General features: G+C 46.7%; 1 protein-coding gene across 8 annotated transcripts in view; it reads right to left on the bottom strand.

The window, feature by feature from the left end:
- LOC106574206 (tumor protein 63) overlaps positions 1 to 13,283 on the bottom strand; it is a 117,576-nt gene that overhangs the window by 4,395 nt on the left and 99,898 nt on the right. For 5 of the 8 annotated variants that reach the window (XM_045697484.2, XM_045697485.2, XM_045697488.2 and 2 more), the window contains 4 exons: positions 11,983 to 12,107; positions 2,131 to 2,339; positions 559 to 703; positions 63 to 156 (listed from right to left, as the gene is read on the bottom strand). In XM_045697484.2, the coding sequence (XP_045553440.1) occupies positions 63 to 156; positions 559 to 703; positions 2,131 to 2,339; positions 11,983 to 12,107 (573 nt within the window). Of the gene's footprint in view, positions 1 to 62; positions 157 to 558; positions 704 to 2,130; positions 2,340 to 4,861; positions 7,637 to 11,982; positions 12,108 to 13,283 lie in introns of those variants that run through there. The other 3 variants (XM_045697486.2, XM_045697487.2, XM_045697492.2) reach the window with 2 other exon arrangements.

Raw genomic sequence — 13,283 nt, 5'->3', positions numbered from 1 at the left:
GCTGACCCTTCTCTCTGAGTTTAACCGAACAGATGAGGTGCGTGCGCCAGGCAAGGCCTCACCTCCAAGTTATAGTTCTCGATCTGGTAGATGTTGGTCAGACCCTGTGCTGTGAAACAGTCCAGGCAGGCTGCGCAGCCCAACCGCAGAAGAAAGCTGCAACAGGACACACAGAGAAAGAAACGGGTTAGTAGTGAAAAATAACACCTCAGCGTTCTTGTAATAACTGTGTTAGACAGTTACACAGAGAGCTCAGTCAGATTGCAAGCTTGTTTTAGTTTCGGTGACAAACTATCGCTAGGTGTTGCAATTGTTCTGTCAATATTGCGTCTCGTCCTGACTTTATTAGCGCCCACAACTGTCCAGAAGCATCAACAGACGTGTGGTTATCAGTGGTGGCTGGTGCCACTTTAAAAATCATCGGAAGGGAAGGGGCTCTTAGTAACGGAAACGAATGGAACATTATCAAAACACAGATACTCTTAAGCCGTTCCAGTCATTACTATGAGTCCGTCCTTCTTTCACCAGCCTCCACTGGTGGTCGTTTTAGCTAGGTACCTGGAGATGCTGCTGTCCATAGGGTAGGGAGGCGGAGGGGTGCAGTGGGAGCTGGGCACCATGGGTAACTGAGGCTGCAGGATGTGGGCGGGGCTCAGGGCAGACATGTCAGCATTCATAGCCATGTGGCCCATCATCGGAGTCACTAGAGAATCACACAGAGATCATAGTTTTATCTCGATAAAGGAAGTTTTATCTCTATAAAGGAAGTTTTATCTCTATAAAGGAAGTTTTATCTCTATAAAGGAAGCAATCTACTGTTAGCCACGTGGCCCATTATCGGACTCGCTAGAGAATCACATAGACTAGTGCGAGTGCCTCTTAAAGGGGCGAGGGGTTTTAAAAATGACAAATGTATCTCCAGCATCATTACTATGGTAACCATATTTATGTAGATTAGGTGCAGTGAACATCATAGTGTCACTCCAGAAACAAGCTTCTGTGAAGCAAGTACTCTTTAAAGCCACAATCTGTCATTCGTTTTTTTTCAGCCCGCTCACTTATTTGCCATAAAGCTTAAGGGATGAGGCTGGGTGTGGTCCTTAAGGGATGAAACTGGGTGTGGTCCTTAAGGGATGAGGCTGGGTGTGGTCCTTAAGGGATGAGGCTGGGTGTGGTCCTTAAGGGATGAGGCTGGGTGTGGCCCTTAAGGGATGAGGCTGGGTGTGGTCCTTAAGGGATGAGGCTGGGTGTGGTCCTTAAGGGATGAGGCTGGGTGTGGCCCTTAAGGGATGAGGCTGGGTGTGGTCCTTAAGGGATGAGGCTGGGTGTGGCCCTTAAGGGATGAGGCTGGGTGTGGCCCTTAAGGGATGAGGCTGGGTGTGGTCCTTAAGGGATGAAGCTGGACAAAAGTAAGAACTCTTAACGTTCTCTGAGATTGTATATTATCTACTTAAGTTAGTGGGGTGGGGCATCGCGACAACAATACATGAGGAGGAGGAGGAGGAGGAGAGAGAGAGAGAGGCTCCAGAGTCCCACAGGGATTTTTTATTTATTTTATTTTTATTTAACTAGGCAAGTCAGTTAAGAACAAATTCTTATTTTACAATGACGGCCTACCGGGGAACAGTGGGTTAACTGCCTTGTTCAGGGGGCAGAACGACAGATTTTGTACCTCGTCAGCTCGGGGGGATTCGATCTTGCAACCTTCCGGTTACTAGTCCAACGCTCTAACCACTAGGCTACCTGCTGGTTACTAGTCCAACGCTCTAACCACTAGGCTACCTGCTGGTTACTAGTCCAACGCTCTAACCACTAGGCTACCCTGCCATCCCATTGACCCAGGGGACGATGCGTTCTGACAGGAAGCTGAGAATTGTACAGTGGCAACCAACACAACCCCTCCCAGCTCCACTTGTGCCCAGACAGATACCGTTATCCTCCCTGACGCGTGTCACATGATCGCCCCCAGAGGGGACGTGGAAGCGGAGTTATGACAAGGACCCAGACATAAAGACTGGGAGAAAAACAAGCTGGGGGTGGTAGGGTAGAGGAAGGACATGGGCCTAGACAGATAAAGTCAGACAGGGGGAGCAGAATCTCTCTACACAAAATGGGGTAAGGCACACTTACTGTCAGTCAGGCCTTGGGCCATGGAGGAAGGGGTGAGGGTGCTGCGTTGCTGGGGGTTGATGAGCTGGCTGACGGACGGGAGCTTGTTGACCTTGCCGTGTGGGGGTGGAGGGGAGCTGGACCCGTATTGGGGCTGGGGGGCCATGGTGCTCCTGGGGCAGGAGAGAGGAGGGTACAGGCCGTTACTCTCATCGCCCCAGAGATCCCATCTTTAACGACAAAGGGTTAACCTGCCTGTTAGTTACATACAGTGGTAAACAACATTTAAGTATTACTGTTCAGTATTGTTAACATTGACAGAAACAAACAAATAAAACAGATCATTTGTTTTGACAGATTGTGTAGCTATATTGTTATTCTCAAACACACCAATGTGTTTTCAACACGATCTGGAAATGATTAAATTGAAGCGAGCTACAGAAACTCAAAGCATCTCTCTATGACTGTAAAGTGTATGTGTATAGATTCAGATCAGATCAGCGGTAACCGTTGATGGCAGATGTTTTGGTTATTGGAGCTGTCAAATCGGTGTCACGAAGCCACGGCCGCCATCACTCTCCTTAGAAGTTCAGAACATCTGGACTATATACTAACGCTCAGATTAAACCTCATTCCAATTAAATGAGGGTTTCTGTCATCCTAATGGAGGTGACATCTGTCATCCTAATGGAGGTGACATCTGTCATCCTAATGGAGGTGACATCTGTCATCCTAATGGAGGTGACATCTGTCATCCTAATGGAGGTGACATCTGTCATCCTAAAGGAGGTGACATCTATCATCCTAATGGAGGTGACATCTGTCATCCTAATGGAGGAGTAGGTGACATCTGTCATCCTAAATGAGGTGACATCTGTCATCCTAATGGAGGTGACATCTGTCATCCGAATGGAGGTGACATCTGTCATCCTAATGGAGGTGACATTTGTCATCCTAATGGAGGTGACATCTGTCATCCTAATGGAGGTGACGTCTGTCATCCTAATGGAGGAGACATCTGTCATCCTAATGGAGGTGACATTATCATCCTAAAGGAGGTGACATCTGTCATCCTAAAGGAGGTGACATCTGTCATCCTAATGGAGGTGACATCTGTCATCCTAATGGAGGAGTAGATTACATCTGTCATCCTAATGGAGGTGACATCTGTCATCCTAATGGAGGAGTAGATTACATCTGTCATCCTAAAGGAGGTGACATCTGTCATCCTAATGGAGGAGTAGATTACATCTGTCATCCTAATGGAGGTGACATCTGTCATCCTAATGGAGGAGTAGATTACATCTGTCATCCTAATGGAGGTGACATCTGTCATCCTAATGGAGGTGACATCTGTCATCCTAATGGAGGTGGAGGTGACATCTGTCATCCTAATGGAGATGGAGGTGACATCTGTAATCCTAATGGAGTTGGCATCTGTCATCCTAATGGAGGTGACATCTGTCATCCTAATGGTGGTGACATCTGTCATCCTAATGGAGGTGGAGGTGACATCTATCGTCCTAATGGAGGTGACATCTGTCATCCTAAAGGAGGTGACATCTGTCATCCTAAAGAAGTTGACATCTGTCATCCTAATGGAGGTGGAGGTGACATCTGTCATCCTAATGGAGGTGACATCTGTCATCCTAATGGAGGTGACGTCTGTCATCCTAATGGAGGTGGCATCTGTCATCCTAATGGAGGTGACATCTGTCATCCTAATGGAGGTGACATCTGTCATCCTAATGGAGGTGACATCTGTCATCCTAATGGGGGTGACATCTGTCATCCTAATGGGGGTGACATCTGTCATCCTAATGGAGGTGACATCTGTCATCCTAATGGAGGAGGAGGTGACATCTGTCATCCTAATGGAGGTGGCATCTGTCATCCTAATGGAGGTGACATATGTCATCCTAATGGAGGTGACATCTGTCATCCTAATGGAGGTGACATCTGTCATCCTAATGGAGGTGACATCTGTCATCCTAATGGAGGTGACATCTGTCATCCTAATGGAGGTGACATCTGTCATCCTAATGGAGGTGACATCTGTCATCCTAATGGAGGTGACATTATCATCCTAAAGGTGGTGACATCTGTCATCCTAAAGGTGGTGACATCTGTCATCCTAAAGGAGGTGACATCTGTCATCCTAAAGGAGGTGACATCTGTCATCCTAAAGGAGGTGACATCTGTCATCCTAATGGAGGTGACATCTGTCATCCTAATGGAGGTGACATCTGTCATCCTAATGGAGGTGACATCTGTCATCCTAATGGAGGTGACATCTGTCATCCTAATGGAGGTGACATTATCATCCTAAAGGTGGTGACATCTGTCATCCTAAAGGTGGTGACATCTGTCATCCTAAAGGAGGTGACATCTGTCATCCTAAAGGAGGTGACATCTGTCATCCTAATGGAGGTGACATCTGTCATCCTAATGGAGGAGTAGATTACATCTGTCATCCTAATGGAGGTGACATCTGTCATCCTAATGGAGGTGACATCTGTCATCCTAATGGAGGAGTAGATTACATCTGTCATCCTAAAGGAGGTGACAGCTCTCACATTTGACAGCTCTGACGCAGTTCCACCTCAGACACAGTCAGAATGTCGGATAAAGCTGATCTGATTGAATAGAGCCCTTAGTGGAATCATGGGTTTGAGCTGAGGGTTCCTTGTTTTGCAAAATGAAGAGATGGAGAAATTAAGTAAAGTCAGAGGGAAAAAAATGAGAAGGAAAGTCAAAGCAGAAAATACATTTATTGAGTTCTGACAGAGCAAACTGCAACAAGCCCATGAATCACAACAATCTGTTTCAAACAGTCAAAAGAACGTTCTCCATAGAATCTGCTCTCTGTACATAAAGGCATATGTTTGTCATGTCAATCCTAAATAAATGTTAAATATCTTTCAGAAAATTAAACAAAACCAAACAAACTGTCCGGCAGTGACTTTTATACATCATGACCAGCATGATCAACGTGACAGTCATGATAAATCTCTCCCCATAACATTACTAATGCGCATCCCACATGGCACCTTATTCTTTTTGTTATGAACTACTTTTGACCAGGATCCACAGGGCTCTACCTAGGACTGCCACAGGGCTCTACCTAGGACTGCCACAGGGCTCTACCTAGGACTGCCACAGGGCTCTACCTAGGACTGCCACAGGGCTCTACCTAGGACTGCCACAGGGCTCTACCTAGGACTGCCACAGGGCTCTACCTAGGACTGCCACAGGGCTCTACCTAGGACTGCCACAGGGCTCTACATAGGACTGCCACAGGGCTCTACATAGGACTGCCAAAGGGCTCTACATAGGACTGCCACAGGGCTCTACCTAGGACTGCCACAGGGCTCTACCTAGGACTGCCACAGGGCTCTACCTAGGACTGCCACAGGGCTCTAGCTAGGACTGCCACAGGGCTCTAGCTAGGACTGCCACAGGGCTCTAGCTAGGACTGCCACAGGGCTCTACCTAGGACTGCCACAGGGCTCTACCTAGGACTGCCACAGGGCTCTACCTAGGACTGCCACAGGGCTCTACATAGGACTGCCACAGGGCTCTACATAGGACTGCCACAGGGCTCTACATAGGACTGCCACAGGGCTCTACATAGGACTGCCACAGGGCTCTACATAGGACTGCCACAGGGCTCTACATAGGACTGCCACAGGGCTCTACATAGGACTGCCACAGGACTCTACATAGGACTGCCACAGGGCTCTACATAGGACTGCCATAGGACTCTACATAGGACTGCCACAGGACTCTACATAGGACTGCCACAGGGCTCTACCTAGGACTGCCACAGGGCTCTACATAGGACTGCCATAGGGCTCTGGTTAAAAATAGTCATTATATAGACAATAGGGTGTCATGGGGAAACACACTGTTAGGTTTGAGTCCAGCTCCAAAGACAAAACAACAAGCTCAATCAATAGACAAGTATTGTAGAAAAACACTAGCGATTGGTTCCTGACCAGCCCCAGCCAATAGGAGGGAGAGGTCAACCGAGAGGCGGATAACTATGCATGTGCAATGTGTTCTGACTGCAATACAAGCTGACTGTGTCCCTGTCCATAACTCAATTACTAGCTTTATTTTTTATTTATTTTTAACCGCTAACAACACAAACTTAAAAAGCAACAAAGACATGAATGGTGCTTTAAACAGGATGTAGGTTATGTGCTGTATAGCCTATTCGCTGACCATAGGGGTTCCCGTGTGACACAGGCGGGTAGAGCAATGCGGTTTCAACTCCAGGGTTGTGGGGTTCGATTCCCGCGTGGGACCAGTATGAAGAAGAAGAAATAAAAGTACGGAAATGTATGCACTCACTACCGTAAGTCGCTCTGGATAAGAGCGTCTGCTAAAATGACTCTCGGTGTAAAACATTTTTAATGAAACAAACAAAATTTTGATTAACTCAAGCGCCCTCTGCTGTTTGAGACTGGTGTTGCCACACAGCTACAACCTTTCTTATTTAAATTTTTTTTTAAATAATAATCTGGCATGCAAAACATCTTTAAAATCTGACTTATGAATGTGACAGCATCTTATCGGTAGACTGGTATGCAGAGTACTTTCCAGACAGACTAAAGTTTGTAACATATTATGTGTTACTACATAAGTAATGAATAGGAAGAAAAAGTTTTATTTCATGAACATGAAGCACCAACAGACTGTTTCTCTGTTTATTTAACTCTGTTTGGAGAATGTGAGAGTTTAAATAGCGGCACAATCGGAGAGCGGGAGGGAGGGGGAGAAAGAGAGAGAGAGGTAGAAATAGAGGGAGGGAGGGAGGGGGAGAAAGAGAGAGAGAGGTAGAAATAGAGGGAGGGAGGGAGGGAGGGGGAGAAAGAGAGAGAGAGGTAGAAATAGAGAGAGGGAGGGAGGGAGGGGGAGAAAGAGAGAGAGAGGTAGAAATAGAGGGAGGGAGGGAGGGAGAGAGAGAGGTAGAAATGGAGGGAAGGAGGGAGGGAGAGAAAGAGGTAGAAATAGAGGGAGGGAGGGGGAGAAAGAGAGAGAGAGGTAGAAATAGAGGGAGGGAGGGAGGGAGAGAGGGAGGGAGGGAGAGAGAGAGAGAAAGAGCGAGAGAGGTAGAAATGGAGGGAGAGAAAGAGAGGTAGAAATAGAGGGAGGGAGGGAGGGAGGGGGAGAAAGAGAGAGAGAGGTAGAAATGGAGGGAGGGAGAGAAAGAGAGAGAGAGAGAGGTAGAAATGGAGGGAGGGAGGTGAGAGAATATTTGAAAGAGGGAGAGAGAGAGCAAGATCGAGGAGAGGTGAAAGAGGAGCCCCTAGTCTGATTGTGGCTGAGGTTTGAGGGGCGAGGAAACTGAAGGGAGGAGGAAGGAGGAAACTGAAGGAGGAAGGAGGAAACTGAAGGGAGGAGGAAACTGGAGGAAGGAGGAATGTGAGGATGAGGTGAGTCTCAGGAGGTACTGCATCGTCTCCTCTGCTCGGCTGCTAGGGGTTCCAGGAGCTCCGAACGTAGCCGGGCTTTAAGCAGACTGCAGACAGGAACCAGAGAAGAGAGAGAGAAGAGAGGAGAGAAGAAAGTAAGGACTCACTTTAGGAGAGTAGAAAACAGGAACCAGAGAAATAAACCAGTAGAAAGTCAAAAGTTAAGAGGAGAGAGTTACAAAACAGAGTCATTTGAAAACACAGTATTGAAGAAGAAAATTAAGGATGGCCGTTTCAGTGCAGTGTGGCCGTTTCAGTGCAGTGTGGCCGTTTCAGTGCAGTGTGGCCGTTTCAGTGCAGTGTGGCCGTTTCAGTGCAGTGTGGCCGTTTCAGTGCAGTGTGGCCGTTTCAGTGCAGTGTGGCCGTTTCAGTGCAGTGTGGCCGTTTCAGTGCAGTGTGGCCGTTTCAGTGCAGTGTGGCCATTTCAGTGCAGTGTGGTCAGTTCAGTGCAGTGTGGCCATTTCAGTGCAGTGTGGCCATTTCAGTGCAGTGTGGCCATTTCAGTGCAGTGTGGCCATTTCAGTGCAGTGTGGCCATTTCAGTGCAGTGTGGTCAGTTCAGTGTAGTGTGGCCAGTTCAGTGTAGTGTGTTGCCTTCCCTGTAGCTCAGTTGGTAGAGCATGGTGTTTGCAACACCAGGGTTGTGGGTTCGATTCCCACGGGGGGCCAGCACAGAAAAAAATGTATGAAATTGTATGAAATGTATGCATTCACTACTGTAAGTCGCTCTGGATAAGAGCGTCTGCTAAATGACTAAAATGTAAAATGTAAAAAATGTAACATTAACTTCCAGAAGAGGGCACTATTAGACAGCAATAGTATCATAAATCAGGAGACTCTGGACTTGACCTTCTGGCAGGAGTTTTTAATTTGATAATGCTGTGAAGAACACCTACTGGGGTTAGGACTAATACAGGTGAAAGGTCATGGAGAAGAGAGTGAAGCAACAGGATCAGAATAAAGCAGAAAAGAGGCACGAGGATCTGATTTAGAGAACAATCTAGAACACAGTCTAGTCAACTATGCTACAAACTACAGATTTTCAGTCTAGAGTAAATATACAGCTGTTCTGAACCAGTTAGTTGAGTTTGAGGATGTTGGAAAATATCACCAAAACACATCAATAGTGTAAAGTATAGTGTGTAGGCTAAATGCTGTTCTGTTCTGTTCTGAAATGAACCTGTGACAGCATTGCAGCATATAAAACCACTGGACCCTGTGTGTCATACATGCTGCACTGCCACATCCAGCCACACTGTGAATGGGGGGCGCCAGAGAGCAGGACGACAGAACCCAAACTGATAGTAAACCTGAAAATGGAGGCTACGCCTAAAACTGGCTTTTCAAACCAGGATTCTTTTTTTTTTTTTTTTTTTTAAAGCAAATGTAAGCATTATGTCAGAGAGAGTCTGACAGTTTTCTAAATGAGAAACGATAACAAAAGCAGTAATTATCATAGGGCGTCAAAGAAAGCAGCACACTATTTAAAACTATAATTTACAGACGATCGCCTTTTTCTCCCCAGCCCTTAAACTGAATGGGCGAGGACTGAGGGCAGGGGCGGACTGGCCATCTGGCATTTCGGGCAAATGCTAGATGTGTTAGTCCATTTTTAGCCCAGTGGGCCAGTCTAACTTGTTTTTTTTTGGGTTTTTTTGTTCAGCGCAAAATGATCATTATCTGGTTAATAAATGAGGAGAATTTTTTTGTTTGTTGTTCCCGGCGTGTTAGAAATGCCAGGGCCGATTTCTGGTCCCAGTCCGCTCCTCAATGAGGGCAAGGGAGGGCAGCATTTGTGTTTGTGTATGAAAACACTCAAGCCAATTACTGGGACTGACTGGATAAGGGATTTGGAAACGGCTGTTGTTGTGCAAACCTGGCAGAGCACCTAAAGGCGTTTCCATTAGACTATTGAGGCTTCATCTGGCTGTTGGGTGTAAAAAAAAAGAGCGTAGGTTCTGTTGCTCAGGCTTGTAAAACAGAGCGTAGGTTCTGTTGCTCAGGCTTGTAAAACAGAGCATAGGTTCTGATGCTCAGGCTTGTAAAACAGAGCGTAGGTTCTGTTGCTCAGGCTTGTAAAACAGAGCCTCGGGCTTGTAAAACAGAGCGTAGGTTCTGTTGCTCAGGCTTGTAAAACAGAGCGTAGGTTCTGATGCTCAGGCTTGTAAAACAGAGCGTAGGTTCTGATGCTCAGGCTTGTAAAACAGAGCGTAGGTTCTGATGCTCAGGCTTGTAAAACAGAGCGTAGGTTCTGTTGCTCAGGCTTGTAAAACAGAGCGTAGGTTCTGATGCTCAGGCTTGTAAAACAGAGCCTCAGGCTTGTAAAACAGAGCGTAGGTTCTGATGCTCAGGCTTGTAAAACAGAGCGTAGGTTCTGTTGCTCAGGCTTGTAAAACAGAGCGTAGGTTCTGATGCTCAGGCTTGTAAAACAGAGCGTAGGTTCTGTTGCTCAGGCTTGTAAAACAGAGCGTAGGTTCTGATGCTCAGGCTTGTAAAACAGAGCTTAGGGTTCTGATGCTCAGGCTTGTAAAACAAAGCGTAGGTTCTGATGCTCAGGCTTGTAAAACAGAGCCTCGGGCTTGTAAAACAGAGCGTAGGTTCTGATGCTCAGGCTTGTAAAACAGAGCATAGGTTCTGTTGCTCAGGCTTGTAAAACAGAGCGTAGGTTCTGTTGCTCAGGCTTGTAAAACAGAGCGTAGGTTCTGTTGCTCAGGCTTGTAAAACAGAGCGTAGGTTCTGATGCTCAGGCTTGTAAAACAGAGCGTAGGTTCTGATGCTCAGGCTTGTAAAACAGAGCTTAGGGTTCTGATGCTCAGGCTTGGGTAACATCTCATCAGAGACTAAACCCAGCTCCATATCACACAACCCTCGGAGAAGCAAATGCATCATGCAACTTGTACACGTCTTGTGATAAAATGTAGTGATTGAGTCAGTGACCAAAAAGCTAACATTTTCATCTGTCAAGACAGCCATTGTCTTAAGCCTTATCCAAATAATCATCATACTGATGTGTTCACTCAGCTCAAACATCACTACTGTAGTACTGTGGTCTCCTGTGGCTCAGTTGGTAGAGCATGGTGTTTGCAGCGCTTGGGTTGTGGGTTCGATTCCCACGGGGGACCAGTACGAAAAAAAAAATGAAAAAAAAAAAAACGGATGAGATGTATGTATTCACTACTGTAAGTCGCTCTGGATAAGAGTGTCTGCTAAATGACTAAAATGTAAAAAATTTACTCGTAAACAACTCTACGTCTCAATAACAGGCAATAGTCCACCAAACAAGCTATCACGCTCAAATCAGGCTGGTGTTGAATCCAAAACGAAAAGTAAAACTAGCATTTCACAACTTAGGTGGCTTCCCTTAAATAAGCTTTGTATGCTGCAGTACACAGTCTTTCCTTAATTCATAGGCAAACAAGTCAAACAAGTTCAAACGGCAACCGTAGAGCGTGCAGATGGTTAAGAGACAAAACAAGGAACCAGAAGTTATCCCTTTACCTAATGGAACGGTCCGACAGAGGGTAGTACAGTAATCCTTTACCTAATGGAACGGTCCGACAGAGGGTAGTACAGTAATCCTTTACCTAATGGAACGGTCCGACAGAGGGTAGTACAGTAATCCTTTACCTAATGGAACGGTCTGACAGAGGGTAGTACAGTAATCCTTTACCTAATGGAACGGTCCGACAGAGGGTAGTACAGTAATCCCTTTACCTAATGGAACGGTCCGACAGAGGGTAGTACAGTAATCCTTTACCTAATGGAACGGTCCGACAGAGGGTAGTACAGTAATCCCTTTACCTAATGGAACGGTCCGACAGAGGGTAGTACAGTAATCCTTTACCTAATGGAACGGTCTGACAGAGGGTAGTACAGTAATCCTTTACCTAATGGAACGGTCTGACAGAGGGTAGTACAGTAATCCTTTACCTAATGGAACGGTCTGACAGAGGGTAGTACAGTAATCCTTTACCTAATGGAACGGTCTGACAGAGGGTAGTACAGTAATCCTTTACCTAATGGAACGGTCCGACAGAGGGTAGTACAGTAATCCTTTACCTAATGGAACGGTCCGACAGAGGGTAGTACAGTAATCCTTTACCTAATGGAACGGTCTGACAGAGGGTAGTACAGTAATCCTTTACCTAATGGAACGGTCCGACAGAGGGTAGTACAGTAATCCTTTACCTAATGGAACGGTCCGACAGAGGGTAGTACAGTAATCCTTTACCTAATGGAACGGTCTGACAGAGGGTAGTACAGTAATCCTTTACCTAATGGAACGGTCCGACAGAGGGTAGTACAGTAATCCTTTACCTAATGGAACGGTCTGACAGAGGGTAGTACAGTAATCCTTTACCTAATGGAACGGTCTGACAGAGGGTAGTACTCACTGTTTCTGCAGGAGGTTCTGCTGCTGCTGCCTGTACGACTCGACAGTGTGCTGAGGCAGAAACTGCATGAGTTCCAGTGACTCTTTGATTTTCACCAAAATCTCATAGATTTCACGGCCTTTAATCTACAGAGGGAGAGAGAGGCAGAGAGAGAGAGGCAGAGAGAGAGAGGCAGAGAGAGAGAGGCAGAGAGAGAGAGGCAGAGAGAGAGAGGCAGAGAGAGAGGCAGAGCAGAGAGAGGCAGAGCAGAGAGAGAGAGGCAGAGCAGAGAGAGAGAGGCAGAGAGAGAGAGGCAGAGAGAGAGAGAGGCAGAGAGAGAGAGGCAGAGAGAGGGAGGTAGAGAGAGAGAGGCAGAGAGAGAGAGAGAGGCAGAGAGAGAGAGAGAAAGGCAGAGAGAGAGAGAGAAAGGCAGAGAGAGTGAGAGAGAGAGGTTAGCAGGTAGGACAATCCACAACATTAATTTAATTCACACAAATGTATACATACAGAGATCTATATTATATTGTTTGATAGAAAACATTCACTACATGACCAAAAGTATGTGGACACCTGCTCGCTGAACATCTCATTCTAAAATCATAGGCATTAATATGGAGTTGGTCCTCCCTTTGCTGCTATAACAGCCTCCAGTCTTCTGGGAAGGCTTTCCACTAGATGTTGGAACATTGCTGAGGGGACTTGCTTCCATTCAGCCACGAGCGTTAGTGAGGTCGGGCAATGATGTTGGATGATTAGGCCTGGCTCGCAGTCGGCGTTCCAATTCATCCCAATGGTGTTCGATGGGGTTGAGGTCAGGGCTCTGTGCAGGACAGTCAAGTTCTTCCACACCGATCTCAACAAACCGTTTCTGTATGGACCTTGCTTTGTGCACGGGGGCATTGTCATGCTGAAACAGGAAAGGGCCTTCGCTAAACTGTTGCCATAAGTTGGAAGCACAGAATCGTCTAGAATGTCATTGTATGCTGTAGCGTTAAGATCTCCCTTCATTGGAACTAAGGGGCCCGAACCATAAAAAACAGCCCCATACCATTATTCCTCCTCCACCAAACTTTACAGTTGGCACTATGCATTGGGGCAGGTTGCGTTCTCCTGTCATCTGCCAAACCCATTAGTCCGTCAGACTGCCAGATGGTGAAGCGTGATTCATCACTCCAGAGAACGCGTTTCCACTGCTCCAGAGTCCAATGGCGGCGAGCTTTACACCACTCCAGCCGACCCTTGGCATTGAGAAAGGTGATCTTAGGCTTGTGTGCGGCCGCTCGGCCATGGAAACCCATTTCATTAAGCTCCCGACGAACAGT

The sequence above is a fragment of the Salmo salar genome, chromosome 16 (genome assembly GCF_965601325.2).
Source record: "Salmo salar chromosome 16, fSalSal1, whole genome shotgun sequence".
Lineage (NCBI taxonomy): Eukaryota > Metazoa > Chordata > Actinopteri > Salmoniformes > Salmonidae > Salmo > Salmo salar.
This window is presented reverse-complemented; position numbering and strand designations above follow the sequence as displayed.